At 38.2% G+C, this 25,934-nt stretch overlaps 7 protein-coding genes across 7 annotated transcripts; 3 read left to right on the top strand and 4 right to left on the bottom strand.

Annotated features, from left to right (window-relative positions):
• Positions 1 to 974: 974 nt before the first annotated feature.
• On the bottom strand, positions 975 to 4,763 carry MONOS_1219 (uncharacterized protein; the record flags this gene model as incomplete). Its single annotated transcript, XM_067864790.1, has 1 exon — positions 975 to 4,763. The coding sequence occupies one exon, from the start codon at positions 4,761 to 4,763 to the stop codon at positions 975 to 977; it is 3,789 nt and encodes a 1,262-aa protein (XP_067725777.1).
• A 90-nt stretch (positions 4,764 to 4,853) lies between these two features.
• MONOS_1218 (uncharacterized protein) lies at positions 4,854 to 7,802 on the bottom strand (the record flags this gene model as incomplete). Its single annotated transcript, XM_067864779.1, has 1 exon — positions 4,854 to 7,802. The coding sequence occupies one exon, from the start codon at positions 7,800 to 7,802 to the stop codon at positions 4,854 to 4,856; it is 2,949 nt and encodes a 982-aa protein (XP_067725778.1).
• A 1,813-nt stretch (positions 7,803 to 9,615) lies between these two features.
• MONOS_1217 (uncharacterized protein) lies at positions 9,616 to 9,993 on the top strand (the record flags this gene model as incomplete). The annotated part of the gene is made up of 1 exon (XM_067864768.1): positions 9,616 to 9,993. One exon carries the CDS (start codon positions 9,616 to 9,618, stop codon positions 9,991 to 9,993), a length of 378 nt encoding a protein of 125 aa, XP_067725779.1.
• A 299-nt stretch (positions 9,994 to 10,292) lies between these two features.
• On the top strand, positions 10,293 to 13,827 carry MONOS_1216 (putative HECT-domain). Its single transcript, XM_067864756.1, has 4 exons — positions 10,293 to 10,614; positions 10,723 to 10,791; positions 10,861 to 12,078; positions 12,252 to 13,827. Exons 1-4 carry the CDS (start codon positions 10,444 to 10,446, stop codon positions 13,446 to 13,448), a joined length of 2,655 nt encoding a protein of 884 aa, XP_067725780.1. The 5' UTR covers positions 10,293 to 10,443; the 3' UTR covers positions 13,449 to 13,827.
• MONOS_1215 (uncharacterized protein) lies at positions 13,755 to 20,979 on the bottom strand (the record flags this gene model as incomplete). Its single annotated transcript, XM_067864745.1, has 3 exons — positions 13,755 to 20,517; positions 20,725 to 20,854; positions 20,966 to 20,979. The coding sequence occupies 3 exons, from the start codon at positions 20,977 to 20,979 to the stop codon at positions 14,236 to 14,238; spliced, it is 6,426 nt and encodes a 2,141-aa protein (XP_067725781.1). The 3' UTR covers positions 13,755 to 14,235.
• A 1,702-nt stretch (positions 20,980 to 22,681) lies between these two features.
• MONOS_1214 (putative TM2 domain) lies at positions 22,682 to 23,648 on the bottom strand. The gene is made up of 2 exons (XM_067864734.1): positions 23,510 to 23,648; positions 22,682 to 23,442 (listed from the first exon to the last, which is right to left on the bottom strand). Exons 1-2 carry the CDS (start codon positions 23,614 to 23,616, stop codon positions 22,989 to 22,991), a joined length of 561 nt encoding a protein of 186 aa, XP_067725782.1. The 5' UTR covers positions 23,617 to 23,648; the 3' UTR covers positions 22,682 to 22,988.
• Positions 23,649 to 24,415: 767 nt separating this feature from the next.
• Positions 24,416 to 25,338, top strand: MONOS_1213 (putative Activator of Hsp90 ATPase, N-terminal). The gene is made up of 3 exons (XM_067864725.1): positions 24,416 to 24,499; positions 24,646 to 24,924; positions 24,997 to 25,338. The coding sequence occupies exons 1-3, from the start codon at positions 24,463 to 24,465 to the stop codon at positions 25,125 to 25,127; spliced, it is 447 nt and encodes a 148-aa protein (XP_067725783.1). The 5' UTR covers positions 24,416 to 24,462; the 3' UTR covers positions 25,128 to 25,338.
• Positions 25,339 to 25,934: the final 596 nt, after the last annotated feature.

Consider the following 25,934-nt stretch of genomic DNA (forward strand, 5'->3'; position numbering starts at 1 on the left):
GAATCCTGATAATTTTTTATTCAAGTTTGAAGATCTGAAAAAATTCACTTTTGGAAAAAAAGAACAAGTTTTGAATTCATGATTATCCAATCATGAATAAGAAAAAATTTTCACGAACTCAGGAATAATCAAAACAGTTGTCATTGTAACTTTCGAAAGAAAAGAGAGAGATTTAATATTGAGACTATCGTGGATTGATGTTTCCTTCTTTCATAAAAAGAAAAGGATAATTGAACAACAATTTAAAGGATTGTTCATAGTGTCTTCTTTGTTTCAAGAAAATGAAAATGATGAAGAATATAATATATTGAAGTCGATTTGCTCAATGCAATTTACAAAAAAATATACCATAATTTCCATTTCGGGAAAAATTGCTCTGGAGAATTTCTTATTCTTTTCGATGCAAGATCCGATTTTGACAATATATATTGAATGCTTACGTGATGTGATTGAATAAAAACGAAAAAAGCAAATGAAAACAAATTCGAGCATCCGCAAATATAAAGCCACTTTCGAATGTTTATATCATTATATAATAACTTATTGAATACATGCAAATATACACACAATATACATGCAAAAATACCTACAAAAATGCATACAGATAACAAAAAGTGAATTTCAAGGTTTTCACAAAAATTCAGACAATCATCAAAGAACAATGCAAAAGCTCCAAACAAAAGAGATCACTTCTCGTGGAGTTTTTCTCAAAATAGAAAGATAAAGCAATTTGGGGATCCACCTATTTTTGTGGAATGAACTCTGCATCATTCATTTGCGAATGTCTTTTGAATAGAAACACGAGGCTTGTCAACTCTCTTCAATCTTTCTCATCACAGAATTGTCAAATTTAGCTTCGAAGAAATAATTCCCAATCAAATATGAATTTATTCAAAGAAGTTGATACTTATTCTGTTTTTATAAAAAGTGATTTTTTATTCTCTCTCAATGTTTGCTGAATTTATTTGCTCCATTCAGCATGTAACGTATTCGCTGTCGCAGAAATACCCATTTGTGTCTTCTACATAATCAATTGCATCAGATGCTGTAACAATCATGACTCCGGGAGGGAAGCGCTGAAAGAGTTCCTTTTTCATGTTGAAGAGAGATGGTCTATCAGAAGGAAGCTGTGCAAGGCATTTCTTCACCACATCTTCAAAACTCGATTGCACATCTCCCATCCTTGGCCTCTCTCCATTCACGATCTTATCTCCTGCTATCACTGCTTCATACTCCCCAAATGGAATATCCAATGTCAGACACTCCCACAGTATCATCCCAATCGAAAATACAACTGATTCTTTTGTTGCACCCATCTTCTTGTTCATCAGCAGTTCTGGCGCCTTCCATCTCAAACATTCTTTTTTGAAGCCATCTTCATCCTCAAATGCTGATGAGGGCAGAGAGTCATCATCATCATTATCGCTTGCAGAAGTCACAATAGTTGATGAAGAGATGGATGATGAATCAGAATCGCCATCAGAAGAAAAGTCAGAATGCATCACAATGCAGATCGTCATGTGCTCCGAGAACAACACAATATGAGGACTCAGATTGCCCAACGATTGAAGTTGAAATTGACATTCATCAAACGAATGGAGTGCCCCATTCGCCACCCAGAACAACACCTGGGCAGCTGTGTGTTCTCTCTCCTGAAGTGTGCCTATTGCCATCTCCTTTTTCTCATTCTTTCCATGAAGCAGCATGAATAAAGAATCCCTTAAATCGACAATCAGTTTTTCATGTGGCGAAGAACATGCCATGACATCTACCAGATTTGACATAGAAGAAGTAGTTGGACACAAATCTTCCATTCGAACAAAGGTAGTTTCTGTGTCCGAAGAGTCAGTGCTTTGAGAAGATGGAGAGGAAGATCGTTTTTGTAATTCAATATCATCTTCTTCCTTTTCATCTTCCTTTTCAAGTACCCATTCAGGGATTTTGTCTGAATCCTTTCCAAGAATATATTCTGTCGATCCACTCTCACTCAGCAAATACTCTTCTGACTCCGAATGCACCATTGTCTTCACAAACACCCTCTTCTTTGCATTCTCTTCATTCTTCCTCTCTTCTCTCATCCACTGCGCCTCTGGTGTCATCTCCATCGTCACCATCTCAAACGCCTTCGGATCCTTTCTGATGTTATCATTCACAATTTCTCTCAAATCTTTGTTCTCTTTCTTTGCCTTTCTCCATCGAATGGTTACAACAATTGACACAATCAAAACAATCAAAAACAAAATTGCAAATACCACAACAATAATAATCCAATAAGGCACAGTCTTGTTTCCTCCTTCAACGATCGTTTCATTTCCTTTTGCTTTTGTTTCGCTTGCATTCTTCAAGATGAATGGCTGCGTCGATGAAAGAGATTGTGCATTTCCAAATAAAATTAACACACTCACTTCGATTTCATTTCCACAACTCCTGATCAGATCTTTTGCAACAGTCCCTTCAACTTCTCTTTCTGACAAAAACCCATCCTCATCAAATACATGTTTTTCAATCTCCTTCTCTTCTCCTTTCCTCTTCACAACTGAGAATGACAGATTGCATGGAACAAAAAGCATTCCTTTGAATGTCAGCTTCATTCTATCTGTCTCTTCTTTTGCTTCTATACTTTCTAACACAGGAATAAAAAATGGAGAATCTCTCTCAGAAACAATCCCTTCAAAACTGCACACAACATTCAACATCCAAAGAGAAGAATTATCCTTCAATCCATCTCCTCCTTTCAAACTCACAACATTCAATGTTCCAGAATAAGAACAGATGATATTTCTTCTCAATGATGGATATCCTTCAAATGATAGATTGTTATTCAAAAACTCTCCTTTCTCAATTATCACATTTCCCCCACTCATTGTTATTCCACCTTCAGCTGAATTCGAGATTGTTGTGTCTTTCATCATTACAGAACTTTTCGCAACATCCACAAGAGATCCAGACCATCTGCACATCTCTTCTCCATCATTCAAATTCTGCTCATTTCTTTCCTTTGCACTCCCATCAAAAATGCAGCTTTCCATTTTCACATCCAAACTATTCTCCACATTCATCAATTTTCCTTTTGTGGTCTTTGAACTGACTCCACCAATTGTGCAATTTGTTAATTGAATTGTCTTTTTCATTGCCAAGCAAGATATCAATGATTCTTCATTTCCCTCAACTGTGATATTTTCTGAATGAAACTTTTCCATATTTAGTTGTCCACATTCATTAATTTCAACAAGCGAATGAGAAACTGTTGAATTGCTAATCTCAAACAAATAAATCACTGAAGGAAGCGATGATGAAAGATATATTGAAGATTTTTGAAGAATGAGATTTGACATTGTGCATCCATCAAGTTGTTCTTCTCCTTTTTCCATATTGATAATGTTAAATGGAATATTTGCATTCACAACATTTCCTTCTTCTATTAATCGTTTTGTAGTGAATGAGCAATTCATTATCTCAAGAATTCCTCCCTCTGGTGATATCAATGATTCATGTTGAGAAATGAAATTCGAATCAAACACAAAATTCACTCTCACCAATGAGACTGTTCCTGTTGTTGAAATCAAAGAATTCTTTTCACTTGTTATCTCTGATTTCACTTCAACTTCACACGTTTCTCTGCTCTTAGAGCTCAAACTCATTTCCTTCAAATTAATCTCTTCCTCAATTGCGCTCTTGGTGTCAATGTGCAACAGACTCACATATTCCGAAGTCAGATGCATTAGTCCATAATCAATTGAATAACATGGAAGTGTGTTTGTTCCACATTGTCTCTCATTTGATCCATTCACACTGCTTACAATGATAGTGTCGCTCTGATGGATAGTCACAAATCCAATCAGATTTGTATCTTCTTTGTGTTCGCAACTATCAATTCCACAGATTGCATTAATTCGTGAATAATTATTCTCTCGAAGATCGAACTGAAATTGACTTTCATTGATCTGCGATGTGATGTTGAAACATTCAATGAAAATATCATTTCCCACTCTTGCTGTATTTGAACTGAATTTCATCCCCACAAATGTGAAGTTCAAATCCCCTCTTTCCTTTGTTGCCAGATACACTCCTCCTCCTTTCCCATTGACGCAGCTGCAATGACTGATTGCTGAGCCAACCATTTTCATTGATCCAGATGCACCCAATGTGAAAAAGATTGCTCCTCCTTTTTCACTTGTTTCTGCTTTATCCTCTGTGATGTTGCTCGAATTCACAACCAAACAAATCTTACTCTCACTTGCAGACTCCAAAATGCTTGCTCCATTATCACTTCTCTTCACTCCTGAAAATGATGATTTCTCAATCTCAATATTTACACATTCTTCATTTTCTCCATTTATCTTCAATTCTGGTTCATGTTTCTTGATTGATAAAATGCATCCTCCACTTTCATTCAATGATTCCACTCGAACATTCACAAAATGGCAAACAACTCCAAAATCATTAATTGCAAAAATGCTGTTTCCAACATTGCACGATTCCATCGACAAATCATTCACTTCCATACTTCCTCCAATCACATCCACAAACACACAATCAAACCCATTGCCCATTCCTGCTTCTGAATGGAATGAGCATCCAGTTATCACCAAATCTCCTCCTTTGTTTGAAATAATTGTTTTGGCTGAATTGTCAAATCCAGATGCCAGTTGAAGTTTGATGTTGGAAAATTCAAGATGATCATCATTTTCCATGAAATATTCCAGTTGACTTCCAACTGACATTTCAAAATTCAAAGTTGCTTTTGTATCTTCTTCTCCCATCTTTACACCCTTTTTGATCTGATAATTGGACACATTGAATGAATCTCGAATAATTGTTGATCCTTCAATCTGAATTGTTTTCATTCCATATTACTTTTCCATGTTTTCCATCCCTTTCCACATTGTGAAACACGGTTCTTCCTCACTTCCACAACGCGCCACATCAAATCCTTCAGATGAGATAAATATCTCAAATGAGCTGAATGGAATCAGAAACATGAACAAATCTTTGTTAGAATGAAAATTATCACTTCCAACAAACAGAGTTTCATCATCCTTCATTTCAGAATAATCGAAGTTGAACGAAGTGTTTGTCACAGAAGAATTAAAATCCTTTCCCAAAATGAACATATTCTTTCCAAATTCTGCCTCATTCCCATCAAATATCAAATCTCCTGATAACTCAAACAATTCATCTGCATCAGCCATATTCATCATCACCCCTCCTCCACATCCACTGCACTTGCACTGACTGAATGTTGTTGTCCCTCCACTGTGCGATGTTGAATCTCCAATAAGAACCTTGCTTTTTGAAGAGACAAATTCAATCTTTATCCCTCCTCCATTCCCGTTCTCGCATTCACATTCTTCCATCGTTGTGTTCCACACCACAAATGTCTCACTTCCCTTCACGCTTTTTGCCATCACCACTCCATCACCTGTTGTACGATTCACATTCCGAATTGTCAAATTCCCCAGCAAACTCTCTCCAGTTGACGATCCTGCTGATGATGGTTCAGCGAAAAGAAACTGTGATATTCTCATATTTTCTATCTCCACATCAATCGTCTTCAATTGCTTCAGAGCCACTTCAAACATAGATGACGAGATTCCACTCCCTCCTGATGTCGAAGAGTCGATCACCACATCCTCCAGCGAAAGAGCCCCGCTCCCCACAGACACCACAAACACACTCGGAGATGGGCTTCTTGTCGCGTTGTGGTCGATCCCCACATGCCCCACCTCCAGCCGACCAGAAGATAAACTGAACAGAGTAGTTGCAGTCGAAGAAAGAGAATTCGTCCCAATCACACTCACTGTCTTCCCATTCCCTGTTATTATTATTTTCTTTTCCCCAACATTGATTGTTGTCCCTTCGCTCACGTGCCTCCCACCCAGCAACGTGATTGTAGAGCTCAGCTGAACCACGCTCGCCTCCACAGCATGCCCCATTGTTTTGCATGGGAGCATTTCATATTCTCCACATTTCTCATTTGAATCATCTCCATTCACTCCTACAAATCGATCAAAAAACTTGTCCATTAGCCATCCCTTCTTTTCTGTCTGCTGATATGTCCAAGAACTTAAATAGAATGAATAGCATACTCTTTTCTCATTGGTATTAGTTGTGTATGATTCATAGAACGGATTATTCGATGAAAAGAGATTGTATTGATCTTCAAAATACACATCGTGTCCATATGGAGTTGCATCAGTGCATCTGCAATCGTGAAAGATGAAGAAATAAAAATAAATAGAATTAATCGGATGAAATTCTTGGTTTGGATTAAAAAGAAATCCTCCTCCCCATGACATTGCATTGCACGAAATGAACTGGAGGCTCCTCATTTTGATTGCAGAAGGGGCATTATCGCAACACATCCCTCCGCCAAATCTATCTGTCAGTGAGCACGAAGTGAATAAGCACTCAAACACACAAGCGCTCTCACCTTTCCCATTTTCTGTTCCAATACAGGAAGATCCAGAAACCTGAAAAGAATTAAGAAAAAGTCCTCCTCCATTACTATATGCCTTACAGTTCTGGAACTCGCACCCACTGATCCTGACACATGTTGAAATCGAATAAGCATGCATTCCTCCTCCTCCACTGTTTTGTGCAGAACAAGAATTGAAAGAGCTGTTCTCGATCTTGAAAGAATATATAACATAGCACAAAACTCCTCCTCCTCGACTGCATGCATTGCAATCATTGAACGAACAAAACTTCACTGAAAGCGTTCCTGATTCCTTGTTATACATGTAAATCGCACCACCACTCGAAACTCCATCCGAAATAGAATTATTTGTCCCAGTTGTTTTTGAGCCATTCCACACACACCAAGTGAACGAATTTGCCCCATTGTCTGTCTGATTTTGTCTCTCTGGCTTCGATGGATTCCCTTCGCTTCCTGTATATGCAACATTTCTTGTGCGACAACATCCAACAAAAGAGGTGTTTGAAACAGTTAAAGAAGTGAAGGGGTTGTTGAGAGAGGGGGCAATTCCACCATCATACACATCACAAACCGATGAGAATGAACAACTGCTCATCAGGCATGAGGTGTGAGGAAATGAAGCTGTTGGAGATGGACATGCATCATTTGCTGTTGAAATATTGAAAAAAGTGAGTTTGGAGAGAGATATAAGGGTTATGGAAGGTGAAGAAAGGAATGGGGCTGTTGACACACAAAATGAAGAGAAATAAGAGGAGCAAACAGAAACATAGCATTTCTCAGAAATCTCTCCTTCCATCACTTTTGAAGAGAAAAGAGAAGGAAATGTTTGCTCATCTGAAGCAGAAGACGATCTGAGTGAAATGTTGGTGAATAATCCACAGCTCCCACGCAAATCAAAAAGGGGTATCCCTCTCTCAACTCCAATCACACATCCACTCACCTCAACAGAACTTCCATCCGATGCCCTGAGCACACTCTCCCCACCTCTTTCCATCAATCCCAATGAATTCAGTTTCATTGATGAATTGGCTACAACAACACTTCCCTCAACCCAACTCCAACCGCACACACCCTCCTTTCCCCACATTTTCCATTCATCGCAAAAACCCCATTTTTCACCTTTCACAATCTCTCTTCTTCCTTCATTCCATTGTTTTGTGTATTTCTTCATTGTTTTCTCTTCTTTCGAGGTTTCTCTTTCTCCTTCTTCTTTTCCTTTAATGCATTCATCAAATAAAATGTAATCACCACATTTGTTGCTTTGAGCCTTCTCTGGCCATGCGCCTTCAGGATAATTCATATTTTCAACTTTCACTGATTCCTCTCTAAATCCTGCTCCATCACTTGTGGTACCCTTGCACATGCACCCCACACTAATTATCCATGCGCAATAAAATATTCCTGACACCGCAACAATCATGCCTGTCCAACTGCTTTCTTTTCTTTTTTCTATTGCAAACTAATATGGGCACTTCTGTTTAATATCATTCAGCTTTTGTTGAACATCATATTATCATATGGAAATAAATATTCTCCTTTGCTTGTTTTTCAACATTTCATTTATGATCCAATTAATAATGGAGAATGATTCATCCATTTTTGTTGATGTTCTGATATTTCAGCCGTCACTCTCCATTCAGCGATTTCTTCTTCTGAGATGGAACAACATATGATTTAGAGCATGTAATTTTGTTGACTGTATTTTCATGAGAAATGGAATTTGGGAAGAAATGAATGATGTGAAAATTTATGAAAACAGATGAATAGAAGAGGAACGAATGATGAACATTTTGTAGTACTGCACCACATATAAATGGATGTTTTTTGGTGGATTATTTGTGATATTTTTATTTGAAGAGATTTTTGATGTATTGAAAGAAATGATTGTTTTTGCTCAGATTGGCTGAAATGGACACTTTTCACAGAAGGGATGGGATGCATGGAACAAGGTCATACGAGCATTTGGGTTGGGTTTTTGATGTGTTTTTATGGCTGAATGAGATAGAATTTCAGTTCAAGGGAAAAAGGATAAAGGTGGAATGAGTACAAATGGATATGTTTTATTGACGCAAAGTGGTTGCAGGGAATGACTGAACTTGCAATCGGTGTGCTATAATCTCTGTTTTATATGACATTTTTCATGAAAATACTTATTTTTTGCTTTTAATTTTTATTTTCTCATTTGATAGGATTTTGGAAGTCATAAGAGAAATGGCTGACGCACTCTATTTGCTGGGAGAATTTGTTTTGGAGAAAGGAAGAATGAAAAGGAAAATGAGGAGGCAGAATCAGATTGAAGAATAATTAAATTGAAAATGGATTAAAGAAGAAAAGAACAAACTGCAATAATGATCGTGAAAGCAAAGAATGGAGAAGATGCCATTGAAACAATTCTTTCGAACATTTTTTGTTTATCATTCATCAGCATCGTTTTGAAAGAGGAAATGGATTAACGTTCACTCATTAACATATTCAAAGGTGCGACAAAGGCATGATTGAAAGGAAAAGGATTTCTTCTTCTTCATCATTAAACGCACATCAAACATCATCGTCATCCTCCACACACAACCTTCTTCATCATCATATGCTGTATCAGAAAAGCATCAAAGGGAATGCTTATCAGGTTAATCGACTAAAATTCAACTCATTCATTTAGTGATTGAACTGATGAGAAAAGAAAGAGGAAATTGAAACAACATTTTTCATCATGTTGCTTCTCATTGGCAGTTGCACATCAATTTCTTGAGGTCACTGCCATTTGCGATTGTTTTCTTCTTTTATCTGCGCTGCTCTCCTTATTTTACTCGTCCATCTTCTTCTTCTTCTACTACTACTTCTGCTTCTTCTTCCACAATCCCTTCCTTCACTTCTTCATCTTCTCCTCCTGTATCCATCCGTTTTATTCATCGTTCTGCTGCGTCTTCCTTCCCTCGTCTGCATTCACAGGAATGGAAGGGGCAGAGAGCCAGTTGGAAGAATAGGCAGATTTGGACTCGACTTTTCTGATCCCGCCGAGAAAGAAGCGGAGCAGCGAGACAAGAATTGTCGCTATTTCTCCACTTTCATCATCATCAACACTATCATCTTCTTCTTCATCTTCAATCATCTCTTCTTCTCAAACAGACAAAACTCGGTTGATTAATCAGCCAGTGCCATTTGCACAGCCACTTGGGACGATGCCATTTCGCGTGTCTTATCTGCCTTCTCCTCCAGCCACTCCTTCTCCTTCGTATTCTCCTTCTTTCACTCCCTCTGCTTCACCACACGCACCCACCACACTTCAAAGCCAGCCATCTACTCCTCTTCTGTCATCATCCTCTTCTTCCTCCTCTTCCTCCTCCTCTTCTTCTATTTCCGCCTCTGCAATTGCAATGAAGCTGAGCATCGTGCTGCTTTCCACAACAACTTCACATCCATCCACGTTCAGCCCAAATAATCTGCCTTCTTCATCTGATACTTCGTCAGATTCTGTGCCGCAGCGGATGAGCCAGTCTTACTCATCTGGGCGAATGATATACAGGAGACGAGTGGGCTGGCAGAGGACGAAGGAATGAAGGCATTTCACGAGATGCTTTTGGAGAGGCAGCATGAGGTGAGGAAGAAGATGGAGCAGAAGACGATGAAGGAAGAGAACAAAGGAAAAGTTAAAGTTGCTGAATGGAATGAAGAGAATGGCAATCAGAGCAGATCAATTTCGTCTTTATCTGATTTGAAGACGAACGCAGTCGAAAAGAAGTCCAGTGCTTCGAACAGATTGCCGTTTTGGAAGAAATTTTGTGTATTCAAAATATTGTTCCACATTCCATTACTGAATCTTTTTCGCTTATCAAAAATTTTACTTTTATTATTATTATTATTATTATTATTATTATTATTATTATTATGAAAGACTCAAAATGAAATGAAAGCAGAAAAAGTTTGGAACAAATCGTTCCTTTTTTTAAAAAGGCAAAAAATATTACACCAATTATTTTTTAAAAACTTCAAGTATGGTGTAGATCGAAATGTCAAATTTGCTTGATACAGCCAAAATTCTGGAGATACGTGTCAAAAGATATAAAAGACAATTAAAAATTGGCTGTTCTAAGCATCCATGCACAAATCCTTATTGTAGAAACTATCCTTCACGAGAAAATACAAATCTTAATTCTGTTGACGATGAAGCAGAATCACTTGTTTGATAAATTTTTTAATTCAAATTTACAAATGAGTTTTTTTTGACTTATCTTAAATTATTGCGTTTATTATAAATTTTCTTCTTTTCTTTTTTAATGACAATTTAGAAGAATGAAAGAAATTTTTGCCCGTTGAAAGATCTAATTCCATGTAATATAGACTATCAGACTTTTGCTGTTTGTATATTTTATTTCAAAATTTAAAGAATTATTTTTCCATTTGATACACCTTTTTTTCGTTCCAAGGAATTTGCCGAATATTGTCAAGAAGAAAGATCAAATGAAGCGATAATTGAAATAGTAGCCAGATGTTTTTCAGATCTGAATAACGTTATTCATGTATTTGAAGATATAAAAAATCCTCCGACAAGTAATCATCTTCATCGTCTAACTAATGAAGATGATTCTTCTTATATACCATCGTCTGCTTCGATTGATCCTTCACCTCCTTCGTCACCATTTGTTCACAATATTCCACTTCATTCTTCACCAATGTCATCATCTGTTTCATCGCCAGCATCATCAACTTTATGCTCCTTACCACTTCCATTTTGGAAAACAATAAACCCCACAACAATTGTTAATGTGTATCAAACGATTTTTCTATTAGATGATCCAAAGTTAACAAACACATTAGTTTCATCTACAAAACAACTTGTCAGACAGCTTTTGGAAATACGTTCACTAATTCAAGCCTCATCACAGACTCTTGCTTTGTTTCCTATTCTCCTTCTTAGCCATGTTGTTGCAGATTTTACCAACAATGACATATTGGTAAATGTTTGCATGGTGTTGTGCGAACTGGAAATGGAAACGCAGGCGACTCTTATTCGTTGGCTAGCTTCATTTGAGCCTTCCATTTTGAGAAGGATGATCGGGCCAATGCAGACATACGTATCTTTAACCCTTCTGATAACAGGGTTTCGTATAACCCCCTCACAGGGCAGAGCAGGAAATAGAAGAACCGGCACAGATGAGCCTGGAGGAGGCAGCGGGAACAGCAGAACCAGCGGAAGCAATAGCAGCAGTGGAGCGGGGGATGCTGCAGGAGAAGAGCAAGAGAGTGAAAACGGGAAGGATCAATTGGCTACTCCGAAGCAGAGGAGAAGCATGGAGGTGATTGTTGGTGCGATGCGAGTGATGTTTCGAGCGACGCTGCAGCAGCGGCAGAGCCGGCTAGACGAAAGAGGCATGATGTGCGATGCCTTTTACAACGAAGTTGTCAACGAGCGGAAGATGGGCGATGAGTATGTGCTGATGAAGGAAGGGAAATTCTCCTTCTGCAACTCGCCTTTTCTGCTGACTGCTTCCTCCAAAGCGACAATTCTGCGATTTGAGGCCCAGCACCAGCAAGAGCGCGAAGTCAGAGGGCAGTTTCTGTCGTCGCTGCTTCGGGGAAGTAATGTGCTGAGCTGTACATTGAAAGTGCGGAGAGACCATCTCATCGAAGACACTCTGAATGAGGTGTGGTTGCCAGACTGTGTGGATGTGTTTTGTTCAAATAAACATTTATTTATAATAAAAGAAGTTATTTTGATGAGTTTTATTTATAATATTCGGAGTTTATTTTATTTCGCATTATTCGTCATCGTATATTTTACAATTATTTCTCTCTGAATTCACTTACATTTGCATAGATTGAAGGCAAAACAGCATCTGAATTGAGAAAGCCTTTGAAGATCGTGTTTGTGAATGAAGAAGCGATTGACGAAGGAGGAGTGCGAAAGGAGTTCTTTGTGCTTCTGATGAGAGAGCTGTTTGATCTGAAATACGGAATTGTTGTCGATGTAAATGCATTGGACGGTGATGATGATTCAAGCACAGAAAGTCCTTCTTCATCTTCCACTCCATCTGCTTCTGCCTCTGCTTCTGCATCATCATCCACTTCTCCTTCATCATCATCCACTCCATCTTCTTCCTCATCCTCTTCAGACACTTCTACACAATCACCATCACCATCACCATCTCCTTCTTCATCTCCTATTTCCTCTTCCAACTCATCTTCTTTTTATTGGTTCAATCCATTCTATCAGGACGACCAAGGAACATTAGAGCTTGTGGGTAAGATGCTTGGGCTGGCCATCTACAACTCCACCATCCTCGACCTCCACTTCCCTCTTGTTGTGTACAAGAAGCTTCTGAACATCCCACCCACACTCGCTGACCTCGCACAGATCCAGCCAGAACTGGCACACTCGTTCCAGATGATGCTGCAGATGCCCCCAGACGAGGTGGAGTCGCTGTGTCAGACGTTTTCTGTGGTGCGGCGCGTGTTTGGGGAGATTAGGACGATCGATCTGTGCCGCGACGGGCGGAACAAGGATGTCACAGGGGAAAACAGAGAAGAGTACATCTGCTGCTACATCAACTGGTACTTCAACACATCAGTGAAGCACAACTTTGATGCATTTGCAAAGGGATTTTCTGCTATTGTGGGAGATTTGATCCACATGTTCCAGCCAGAAGAGCTCGAGCTGCTGATCGTCGGCTCGCGGGAGCTCGACTTTGAGGCGCTGGAGAAGAATGCGCAGTATGACGGCGGGTTCAGCAGCGAGCACCCGACAATTAAGCTGTTCTGGAAGGTGGTGCATACGCTGAGCGAAGACGAGAAGCGGCTGCTGCTGCATTTTGTGACGTCGACAGACAGGGCGCCGATTGGAGGGCTGGGGAAGATGAAGTTTGTGGTGGTGAGGAACGGGCCAGACTCAGACCAGCTGCCAACATCGCACACTTGCTTCAATGCGCTGATGCTACCAGAGTATCAGTCGGCGGAGAAGATGAAAGAAAAACTGCTCACGGCCATCAGAAATGCAGAGGGCTTTGGATTGAAATAGAAAAAAAAGTGAAGAGAAATTTTATCTTTTATTACAGATAAATCACGATTTTGCGGATTGTGGTCAAAGAATGTTTTATAGCGAAAGTTACTCATCATTTTACAAAAGAGATTATTCAAAATTTTGAGGCATATGCAATTATGTCGGCTGAATCCCTTTCTTCTTATACAAATAAACACCTCATCCAAAATATTTGTTTTTACTTCCTCGTTTAAACTTACGAATTATTCCTTTAAGTGTTCCACATTTCTTTAACCATTCGTCTTTTTATGTATTTCCACATTTCTTTCAAGTTTTTATTATTCATTTCTAAAAATTCTATATTTATTTGCTTTATCCACTTCACATGAAAATGAATAAAACTTTGATTTGGTCATTACTCGAAATGATGAAAGAACTAACAGTTTCGATTCATGAGGCAAATAGAAAGAAGCAAGCTAAAACGCTTGAGTGTTTTAAACAAAGCAGTAAGAATATAATGTTATTTATAAAAAAATGAAAAACTTACAGAAATCCAACAAGAGAATTACAAAATCAATAAAACAAGCACTAACGAAGACAATAAACAAGAAAAACATAAAAAATATGTGTAAATCGATAGATAACGCAATTAGGCTCCAACACGCAGACGCAATTGTAATCATTCTGTTTCCGAAATGTCAGAACAAATAAATGATAATCAAACTAATTTTCAAAAGGAAATGAAATAGGACTTAGGATAACACATTACGAGTCTATTTACTTTTAAATCAGCATCACAACATCACATGTAATCAGAATAGCCTGTTTATTCGATTGAGTCTGTGGAATCAGTGGAGTCTGTGCTTACCAAAGACGACGCCGAGTCATAAACAGTCGATGTGGACAGCGAGGAAGGGGGAAGTTGAGAAGCAACCGTGTTCATTCGGAGAGGGGAACGAGCGTAACCAGAAGATGAAGAAGATGAGGGCGATGATGATGTTGTTGTTGTTGATGTTGGTTGTGATGAGGCAGAAGATGAAGAGAGAGGAAGAGAAGTCGATATCTGTGGTGGTGCCTGTGTTGGATGGGACATTTCTGGTGCAGCTGGATACATCATCAGAAGAGAATCCTGACGAGAATGCTTCATTCGAGAAATGAATGGAACTTTTGGCTCAGCTGACAATTGAGCAGAAAGATCGTCCTCGTCTGAAGAAGTAGACGATGATGGTACAGAAACACTGCTATTGCTATTTTGCGTGCTTTTATCAGCAGAAGCAGCAGGGAATGGGTCAGGCTGTCCCATCAGAGCAGAAGTAGGGGACAAAAGATCATCTTCATCAGAGCCAACAAATGGAGCGGGGGAATCATCAGTCGAAGAGGAGGAGATGGAAAGCGGATGGAGTGTGTTCCTTCTGTTTGATGCACCAGCTGTTGAAGATGGGATGGTTGGAGATGATATTGGAATGCGAGGAGCCATTGAGTTGCTGTGGCTGTGGGAAGCAGGATATGCTTGTTTGGAAGATGAAAATGAAGACATTGCAGAAGTATTGGCAGATGATGCATCGGTACTGTTGTTGGCTTGTGCAGGCACAGGCGAAAGAGAAGAAGGCGAGGAAGAGCGAGGGACAGCAACAGTTGGAGATGAAAAGGCATCTATTGAAGGCGATGGTGGAACAAATTGCAGCGTGGCTGTGGAGATTGTGGATACTGGTGTAAATTCGTCTGGCATCTGTGCCATCAGCATCATCAGCTGCTTTTCTTTCTCTCGCGTCTCTTCTTCGTCTGCGCTCAACAGATCTGATTCTTCATCATAATCTCTGCCTTCATCCTCACTTTCGTCCATCTGCTCTTCTCTGGCACTTGTAGATGCAGACAATGAAGATGCTGGACGTGATGGCGTGGACATTGCATAGGCATTCATTTGATGTGCATTGCCTCCTTCAACATCGCCCATCCTCTCCATTTCTGCAGGAAGCTGAATCGGCGAGTTGCTGTTGTTCATTCTAAACGAACCTTGTCTGAAATGCTTGTTAAAGAAGCTCTGGGGAGCATTTTCAGTGGCAGGTGAAGAAGGTTGCAAAGATGTGAGTGAAGGCGAATGCAGAGACGATCGCTGACGTGGTGTCAGCAGCATGTCCAATGTCATTGGCTGGCCAGCATTGGGCTGATAGGGTAGAGAAAGGGGAGAATTGTCTGCCTGTTGCATAGTCGGAGATGTGGCAGGAGAGTAGCATGGATCGTATGTGCGCAGATTGGCGAAGGAGGAAAGACGCGGAGTGAGTGTAACATCGCCAGCAGTGATGCCGAAGATGTTTGTTCCGAATTGCAGATTCCACCGGCGGGAAGATGAGACGTGCTGGTGGGGGGAGATAGAAGAGACTGGCGAAGAAGTGGGAGAAGCAACAGTGAAAGGAGAAGCTGGGCGGGAAGAAGGAAAGAAGAGTGCTTCAACAGGCTCAAGCGACGCAGACGGCGACGCAGCAGAGGAAGAAAAGTTGAGAGTGGTGTTGCTGAGGTAGTATTGTGGAAGATCTTGTGGATGCATCACAATCATGTTGCCTACAATGGAAGGAGTTGCATTGTCTTTGATGGAATGGAGAGAAATGTAGATGAAAGGCGTGCCTTCATCATCACAATCAAAACTTGGCTTCTTTTTCTTGTTGATTTTTGTCTTTTTTCTTGGTTTTGTTTTTTCACCCATTGAATCACTTGAAGATGAAGAAGAATTTGTCATTTGTACTGCAACTGTTCCATTGCTTGATGAAGCACCTTTTGACTCATTCTCTTCGTCCTGGGGTGGATAGCTTGCATTCTGAAACGAGCGAGAAAGATATGGTCGAGGTGCAAGCAGATCAGAGGATGTTGATCTTGAATGTGCTGGTGAATTCTCTGCAACATCAAGCAAATGATTAACTGTAGCAGAAGATGGAACCGAACCAGAAGAAGAAGATGATGATGATGATGATGATGATGATGATTCAGAATCAGCAGCACTTGTTCGATTTGAACTTAATTCTTGATCAATACTTCCTGCTTTGTTCAACAGTACTTCGTTTCCATTGTCTGGCCGAGTATTCTCATTGGACTGATCCAAATAGCTTGGAGACGTCGGTGGAGAAGGCGAAGGAGAAGAAGCAGAAGTATTCCCGTTTCTTTGCTCGTTTGTGTTGTCACCGTTGCCCTGCATTTCTTGAGCAGTTGCTGATTTGTGTGGCTCAAGCAGAGTGGAAGGGAACAGAATGTCAGCCAGCGATGTTGTATTTGTTTGTGTTTGATTGTCCTCATCGAAATCATTTCTTGTTCCTCTCCTTAAATCATTCGCGTCCTTCTCCTCTTCATTTCCTATGTCAGCCATCTGCTTTTGGTTGAGCATAGATCTCATCGCAACAGGGCGTGGGCAGCCGAAGCCAGGAAGCTGGTTTTTCTTTGCGCTTTTGCGGCGATACGACTTCAGCCGCCCGCTTCCGTCCAACTCGACAAACTGCTCAATCATCTTCATCGGCAGACTCTCCATCTTCCTCCGGCGCAGACGCACATGCGGTATTCTGCCCCAGAAGGAGTAGTAAGTGTACTGCGGAGACGGCTTTGTGTCACATTTGACAGTTGGGCGGCGGGCAGACGAAGAGGCTCCAAAGCCAGAAGCAGTTGTTTGCACAGGTGTCTTGGCTGAGGGTGTGGGAGTGGGGGTGCGTGCTCCATTCGCTCCAGCTGTCTGTACGCGACTCCCATTCGAGCGTTCTGCTTGTTCTGGTCTGCAAGGCTTGGCGTCTCTGTACACAACGGCCCTTGGGTTGAGCTCATTCTGTTTGAAATTTTCTGTTTTTTTGTCTTGTTGTGAAGTGTCTGTTGGTGTCTTTCGAGCTTTTTCACTTCGAACAGACTCTGAATCAGCATCACTCCTGCGCCTCATAGATGGCTTCAGAAAGGCTTCGTTTTCTTCGTTTTTCTCGTCTTTCAGCGAAGTTATGGTTTCTTCGCTTTCGTCTGATTTGATGCTGCCTTCTCTTATGCTGTGCTTTGATTTCGATCTTTTGGATTTTCCTCTCTTTTTCTTTTTCTTCTCTTTCCCGCTTTTGCTTTTGCTTCTTTTTCTGCCTCTTTTCTCTTCTTCATTGCCATCTTCCTGTTCCTCTTTTTCACTGTTATTCGCATCAATTTCTTCGCTATCATCTTCTTCTTCTGTTATTCTGGGTGATAGCCCTTTCACAGGTGTTTTGCTCTTCTTCTTTTTCTCCTTCCCCTCTTCGCCTCCTTCTTGTGCTTCCTGCTCTGCTTTTTTCATTTCTCGTTCTTTTCTCTTTCTCTCCCTTTGCTCCTGATACATTCTCAATCTGTACTCTCTGTCTGTGTTCGGTCTTTTGCTATTTGCTCCCAATTCTGATGTTTGAGTAACTCCAGAATTAGGTGTCAGCGATGGTGAAGGTGTTGGAGTGGACGAAGGAGATGGATATGGAGATGGCGTGCTGTTTGGCTTTGGAGAAGTTGATGGAGTAGTCGCCCTTCTTTCGTCATTATTATTTGCTTGTGTCGAAACAGGTGCCTGTATCGAGACTGCTTTTGCTCTCGCCTTCACTTTCACTTTGGCCTTCGGCTTTGGCTGAGCAGTTGCTGTTGCTCCGTCTTTAGCCTTCCCGTTCTGTTGTGCCTGGAGTCGCTGTTCCTCTTGCAACTGCTGCTGCTTTCTGACTCCTGTGAGCGGAGGCGGTGGAATGCGAGGCCGTGCAAGAGGTGATATTTCAGGCTCGATGTAAAGTGGGTGCTTGTCGACGTATGTTTCGATCACGTTCTCAACTGCAGCAAACGGAAGATGGAACGAAGGATCAAAGTAGAACGGAGGGAAGGAAACGAGTGATGAATTGAAAGTGAATGAGGATTTAGATGCTGCATTGGATGACGAAGAGTATGACGAAGAATTTGCGTTGCCTGATGCGGAAGCTGTTTGTGAGGATGAAGAAGACAACGCCATTGTATTCAGAGAAGAGAAAAGTTGCATTTTTTGATTTCTATGCATCGTCCGCTGAATCTTGAGCAATCTCTTCATCGAATTCAGCTCTTCCTCCTCTTTGTTCATAAACAATGCTGCAGGATTAACGTTTGCTCTAACTTCTTCTCCACTTTTCTTTTTCCTCTCTCCATCTTCCTCGTCGTTATCTTCATTGCCATCTTCTTCCTCTTCTTCATTGTTTGTGCCATATTCACTTATCATGTCCAGCTCATCGCATCCAACTTCCATTATCTTTTCAACCCATTCTTCGTCTTCTTCTTCACTCATCCAAATAAACTGCCAAAAATAATACAGAATCTTCCAAAACAGAAGAGTGACAGAGCTTATTTTTCTTCTCTTCATTCTGTTATTTGAAGAGTTTCCGTTTCTCATTTCGTTCAGTTCTTCCGCAATTCCCTTTGATTCAATATTGTCTCTGATCTCTTCCATTTCTTCCACTGCATTCAGATTCCCTGTTAACCGTCTCCTCTTTCTCCATGTTGATCTGACAGCCACAGCAACACTCCAAATGACGTATATCAAGTAGAATGCTCCAACAACATACACAGGCAAATACATACCTGCAATACCAGCTTTTTGTCCTTCGGGTGTGTCAGCCATCTTATTCTGGTAGATTGTCAGAAAGAAAGCAACAATAAAATGGATGATGTGCAAATGCAATGCAGCTTGCATGTGTGTGAACAGTTTAGAGAACAAAGAAGACGTTGCAGAGAGAGAAAGAGAAAGAAGCGAAAAGGGGCTCTGTTGGACGTCTTGTTCCACTGCAGGCGAAGCATAGACACGGAAGATGTTGTATTTGTCTGTGAAGAAGAGGAATATAAACACAGCCGCGTGGATTGGGATGATCAGAGGGAAGATTGGAGCAATGAAGAGAGAAATGTAGATTAATGCAATGGTGAATGATACTCTATGTTCAAAAGGAAACTGCTCTGGCTTTTCGATAAGATTGGCTTCATACAAAGAAACAGAACTAGAAGAAGATGTGGCGGAAGAGGAGGATGAGGAGGAAGCAGACAACTGACGTGGAGAAGAAGAAGTAGATGGAGAAGGGTTCTTTGTGAGTGGAGTGGTTGATGAATAGGATGTGACTGAGGAATCGTCATCTTCATCAACATGTGCCACTATCACATCTTCCATCTCTTTCTCTTTCCACTTCGATTCTCCTTTAACCAAACTTCCTTTGCCATCTTCTGTCGAATTTTTCATTTGCCTGTTTCTCTCTTTCTTATCTGTTGCCGTGCTTTTCTTTTCTTCTGGGCGAAGAGACGCCCTCAGCCAGCATTTCTTTCCCCACGTCTTCAAATGGCAGCAGTTGTACACAATCTCCACAAAGGGCACAAAAAGCGCAATAAAAAACATGAGCGCGCCAGCAAATGCGAAATAACTGTATGAAAAGGCATATCCCGTCAAAGTTAGATCAGATGTATCATTCGAATGTGTGATGACGTTTGCAGAAGATAATGCCATTTCAACAGAAGCATCTGCTATTTGGCTCAAAGAAAGCAGTGATGTGGGGATAGTTGATGGTAAATTGTGATGCTGTGTTGTGTCTGCTACTTCAGAATTGTTCGAAAGTTGAGGTGTGGAATGATCAGAAAGATGAGAGTTGAATGAAGCATTAGTTTGTAAAAGCGAAACAAAGGATGAATGAAATGATTTATGGTTGAAAAGAGAGGGTGAAGAATTCAATGGAGATTGATTGAAGGAATGGTTCTGATGAGACAAAGAATGATAATCTATTGTTGATGCAGGAAATGTGAGAGAAGGTTCAATCAACATTTTTGCATTATCATCATTTGGTGTAATGCCATCATATGTGGTTGTTCTTTTCACCAAAAAAGACATCAAAAACACTCCAAAAGTGGTCAAAATGCAGAAAATAATTGCCATTTGAAAGATTTTGAAGCGTTGGGGTTGAGCAAAAGACGAAGAATGAATAAAGGAAGATGACGATGAACGCATCACGTGGAGAAAGAGATAGGCAATTATCGTCAAAATAACAGCTGTAACTATCATATACACGATCTTATTTGTTGAAGACTTTGATGCAACAAACGCTTCTCCACAGAAAACAGGAATGGCATCAATAAGAAGAGAGACCACCTGAAAGAAAAGAAATTGCATGTGAGAAATTGATTGGTTAAAGAGGCGGAATGAAACACAAAATGAATTGTGTTTTGAAGGTGATAATGAAATCAATCAGTATTCATCCCCATGTTTGCATTTACACAGCAAAATATCAGCATAGCAAAATGATTAAATAGCAACAATAATTATTCCAAAAATATTTCAACTGAAATTGAAGCACACCAGAAAAAGTGCAATCACTGCTACTTTTTTTGCCCATTCATCTGCTGGACTTTGCGAAAGATGAACAAAATCAATGTCACCAGGCTCCACATGGGGAGTAAGCTTTATCAGATCATCTCCTTCAAATTTACTGTGATAGAAGATCAAACATCAAATAACAATAATATTAAATAATTTTCAGATAGCATCAACATTTAATTCATTTATTAACTTTGATATAATCACAGTGAATGATGCATACTATGCGTATGGCATGTTCACTGGCTCGCCTGACCATCTGCTCCATTCTGTCTTCTTTTTGTATTCCTCGCAGACACGCTGCGCATCACTCACAAATTCGAATATGACAAATGCAACAGTCGTGGCTGGGTTCAAAATGGGGTCTTTCAGCTTCTTTCTCTGATGGAATAGAGAAAGCAGGTTTTTCTCAATATATTCTTTGATTTGTCAAATAGACATCGAATGGACAACATTTGAGAAGTGGAGAAGAAGAAAGTGTTTTGTCAATGGAACAAAAAGACAAGAAATCACAAGTTATTGGAAATGGTATTTAAAGTTTAAAAAAAAAAAAAAAAAAAAAAAAAAAAAAAAAAAAAAAATACCTTTGTCATTCTTCAGTCCCATGTTTCGCTTGCAGTTCGTCCAGAAAGATGAATGAATATTCAATGAATTGGGAATCTCAATTTCAACTTCTCTTTCCTTTGCTGTTGGATGGTTTAGCGACGGTCGTGTAATCTCTTCAATAAATGATTGTGATGAATCATATGAATTTTCCATTCTGGTGAATTCATTGTACTTTACAAATTTAAAAATGAATATAAAAATTTTTGATTTAAATAAATTAAAAAAGAATAAATGAAAATAGAAATCGATGACACATTGAAGAAATTCGTCGCAAACTTTTCGAATTTCTCTGTTAAGTTTTGATTGGACCGATCCCATTTCTCCGACATCAAAGCAAAGAAGAACTGAATGGACAGGCGCAAATACTTCAAAATGGTTTGCTACCTAATTATGTACAATTAAATATTTCGTTAAAACATTCAATCATCATTTTCTCTGTAAGAATAAATATATATCAAACTCTTTTTGCGTCTTTCAAATCGGATGGAAGCCCCTCAACCATTACTGAATAATCAGAGCACGAAAGTCCTCTGAACATGTTTCGTTTCATTGTTTGTCTCAGCACAATTTTGATAATAAACATCCCCAACAAATAGCATACGATAAATACTAACTCCAACACAACTATCCATCTAAGTTGTTTGAAAATGATTAAATTACAAATTTAAAATGTAATAATTTTTCGTAAAAATGATATTTTCAAACCTCAAAAAACCAAAATCAACTGTATTCATCCACCTTGCAATAACCATATTTGCCAATGAGAAGTGAAGTAGACCATCTGTTGAAAAAGGCTTTGAAGTCGAGAATTGCGAGAAAAAAAAGATCAATCCTCCTGCGAAGATTGTAAGGACAATCCAAAGGATGCTTATGTTTTTCTTTGAAATTCACAATTCATTTTCAAGCGAATTTTGTGAAATTGTTTGAGATTGGATTTATTAAAATAATTGTTCAAACGATGAAAGAAAAATAAACTGATGCGGAGAGGCCACCATGAGCTTTTTCAACGGATTTTGTTAACGGAACTGAATAAAGAATCATAAAAAATAAAATTTGTTGGTAGTTATAAATTATACCTGCTGATTGCTTGGTGACTTTATTTCTGTTTGTTACACGAAGCATTTTGAAAGTTTGCCCATATAGTTGTGCTTTCTTTACATGTTAATATAAAATAAAAATAAAAATAAAGTATTTCAATGAAATTCGTTATGTATTTCTTTTTTTAAATGAAAATATACTGATAGTTTTGTAAATAGAGCCATTCGGGCATGAAATGTGGGTCTTCAAATATTTTTTTGGAGTTTTTTTTATTGTTGTTTGAATTAAAAGAAAATTCGTATTCTCAATAGACTGTATTATTTTGAAAATAGAAACAATGTGATTTTCATAAAAATACACTCAACAAATACAAATTACCAACTTTTCAGTTGAAAAAAAAATCAAAAAAATCCTTCACAAACAATATTCAGAAATGCACATTTTAAAATATTGCATCAAATTTATCTCATAGAGTAATACAAATAAAAATCATACAGTTACTCCAAACAAGTTTGAAGCAAATGTGCAAAATTATGAAAACATCCAGACGAAGTTTTTCAGACAAATAAACAAAAATTATAAAAACTCTACATTTTCAGCGTCTATTGCGATGTTCCATAAGATCCTTTTGATGGATCGTTTTGTGCAGCTTGTGGAGAATATTGCTGTGCAGGATAAGCTGGTTGTGAGTATCCAGGTTGCTGTTGAGGGTATGGTTGTTGTCCACCAACCATTGGTTGTCCCATTTGCACAACGACTTGAGGATGTTGTGTTGCAAGAGTGGCAGCTCTTTGTTGAGCAGTTGATCTAATTTCAGCGTTGCGAGCTTCAACTTTGCTGCTCAAACTGCATCCATCGATCAACTGTCCAATTCCACATAAACCTCCTGTGAGGCAATAAACAATCCCCATAATAGTTTCTCCAAGATAAATACGATGCATTCCAGCAACTCCAACAAAGCAAGCAGCCCATGCAAGACATGCTGTTGAAGAACTAAATTGTCCACTCCCCCAAGCAGGTACGCCCATTTTCACGGTTGCTTGAATCTCTGGAGACCTTAAATAGTAAATAATGTTGAATATTTATTTGAAAATTTGGTTATAAAAAATATAAAAATATGTACCATTGAATTCCATCAAAAGAGCGTGGATCATTGAGATTGACCTGATTAGAAGCTCCCATCATTTGCGGTTGTCCAGGGTAAACACCAGTTTGATATTGCTGTGCCATGAAAAAATTTTTTCAAGAAGAAGAATGATCTCACTTATTATTTAGTACAAGATCATAACTGTTTATGGTCTATGATCAAATCGATTATTTTTTGTTTTCTCTCATAAAATGAGTTTTCGTTTCTCTCCTTTGTAATATTAAGTTTTTGGCATTTCAAATAAAATGTGGAGATATTATGAAATTTGGAGGAGTTGAATCTGAATGAAGAAGTTTGTTTCGTCAAAATTTTTGAAAGAGAATACACCGAAAAACAAAATTGGTTTTCACATTCGATTTCAAAGCAAACAATTATATAATATTTATTATTTATATAAGGGATATTTTAATATTGAATTGTTCTTTTCACTTTTAATGATTTGATGAAAGATATTTTCTTTTGTAAGCGCTAATTAACCTTCCAAATTGAGAAATAGTTATGTTGATTTTAATTACTTTTTAAAAAATTGCTTCATTTTTTGATTTTCAAAAGTTCGACATCACAAATGTGAAACCAATAATTGATGAATTCCCCGTGATTTTTCTGAATTTGAATAAAAAATACTATCAGCAATCTCGGATTTGCTATCTTTAATGGCAACGGAATTGAGTTTCCGAATTTATGAATTTTTTAGAGATAAATTATTTATCATCAAAATATAGAAAAATAGAAGAAAACTTATTTCACAAAGATAATATTTCGCGAATTCTAATTATAACTTGTAAATTGAAGTGATTTAATAGTTGTTTTTAATTTCACATAAATTTTTATGATAATGAGTCAACGAGTATGTTCAAATTGAATATTGATCAATGTGTACATACTTGGAAAGTTTTCGATCAGTTATCATTTTTGTTTCTCACCTGTAAATGTCACTCTGGAACGTTGGGCAATGGCATTGGGAAGGTTTTTTTTCACACGTTATATGCAAATTTAATTATTTGAAATTAATTGCAAAATTGCACCTCAATCATTTGTTGTTTTGTAAATGAAATATTTTGCATTGGTTTTTACTCTTAAAAATGAATTTTTCAAAACTTCAAATGTAACAGAACGTCCTCAAACAACATGGTCAAAAGAACGTATTCCGGAACTTCTTAAAGAAGTTATCATTCCATTTGAGGACGGATCCATTACCATCGAGTCCGTTGACACTGTTGATGGCGATGCACAAATTAATGTGAGGAAAGGAAAGCGTATTGTTACGTATGAAATGAAGGTTAAAGGAAGTTGGAAGGGTACTTGCGGAACAGGAACAGGAAAAGTTACAAAAACAGGGAAGTTTGATATGCCCTATGTATGCGAGGATGTTGATGATCATAAATTCCAAAGTTTGCATTTTTAATTGTAATTTAATAAGCTTATGTTATTATTAAATATGAATATTCATAACTTTTCGTTAGTTGATTTTACGGCCGATGAAGCCGATGACGAATCTGTCCGAATGAAAGAGAAATTGAAAGCTACAAAAGAACAAATCTGGGCCAAATTTGGACAATGGATCAAAGAAATGGAAGAAAAAGAACTCCATTAAACACCTTAAATTCTCTTGTTTTCATCTCACATAACCATTCGTTTCATCAAGCATTTTCATCTTCTCAAATTTGTACGTGTTTAAAATATTTTTTAATGATAATGTATTGTTATGTTTTTAACATTTGAAAATTCAACACTTTTTTTGTTTAACGATTATTTGTGGAAGTGTAATTGTTAAACAAAGTTTATATTTCTTTAAAGACAAAAAATAATTGACAACATATGAGAATTTGAAAGAGAAATCATATAAAGTGATTGCTCGAGTATTCGTGCCTCCAATTTTTATCAGTATTGTTTATATTTTAAAGAACTTTCACCAAAAACTCTTCAAAACGACATTTTTTTTTTCTGCTGTGGAATCTCATTTGAAAAAAAAAATGTAAAAAAATAAAATAAAATTGAAATTGAAATAAAAGAAAAGAAAAGAAAAATGAACACTAAGTATTATTGTGGTTGAAACATTCATAGAAAGAAAATATATATGAATATGTAAAAAGATTTTTGAATTTATAAACAGGAAATGAATGGAATTATTGATAAACAATTGAAAAACAAAAATAGTTAACTTCAAGTGAAAATATGATAATGAAACGATATTTTTTGCTTTATGAATTCTATTCCATTCTGCACATTTAATTGAATATCTCTATTATGAAAATTTTCCTTTTTTTTTTTTTTTCACATGAGAATAAAAGACAAATCATGATAACATTGTGGAAAAAGTTTGAAACAAATTGTTGTTTTTTTCATAAATGAAAGAATTTAGCCCCAATGGGAATGACGGACTTTTTTTACTTCCCTTCAA

Source organism: Monocercomonoides exilis (genome assembly GCF_001643675.1).
Source record: "Monocercomonoides exilis strain PA203 chromosome Unknown scaffold28-1221067, whole genome shotgun sequence".
NCBI classification, from domain to species: domain Eukaryota; phylum Preaxostyla; order Oxymonadida; family Polymastigidae; genus Monocercomonoides; species Monocercomonoides exilis.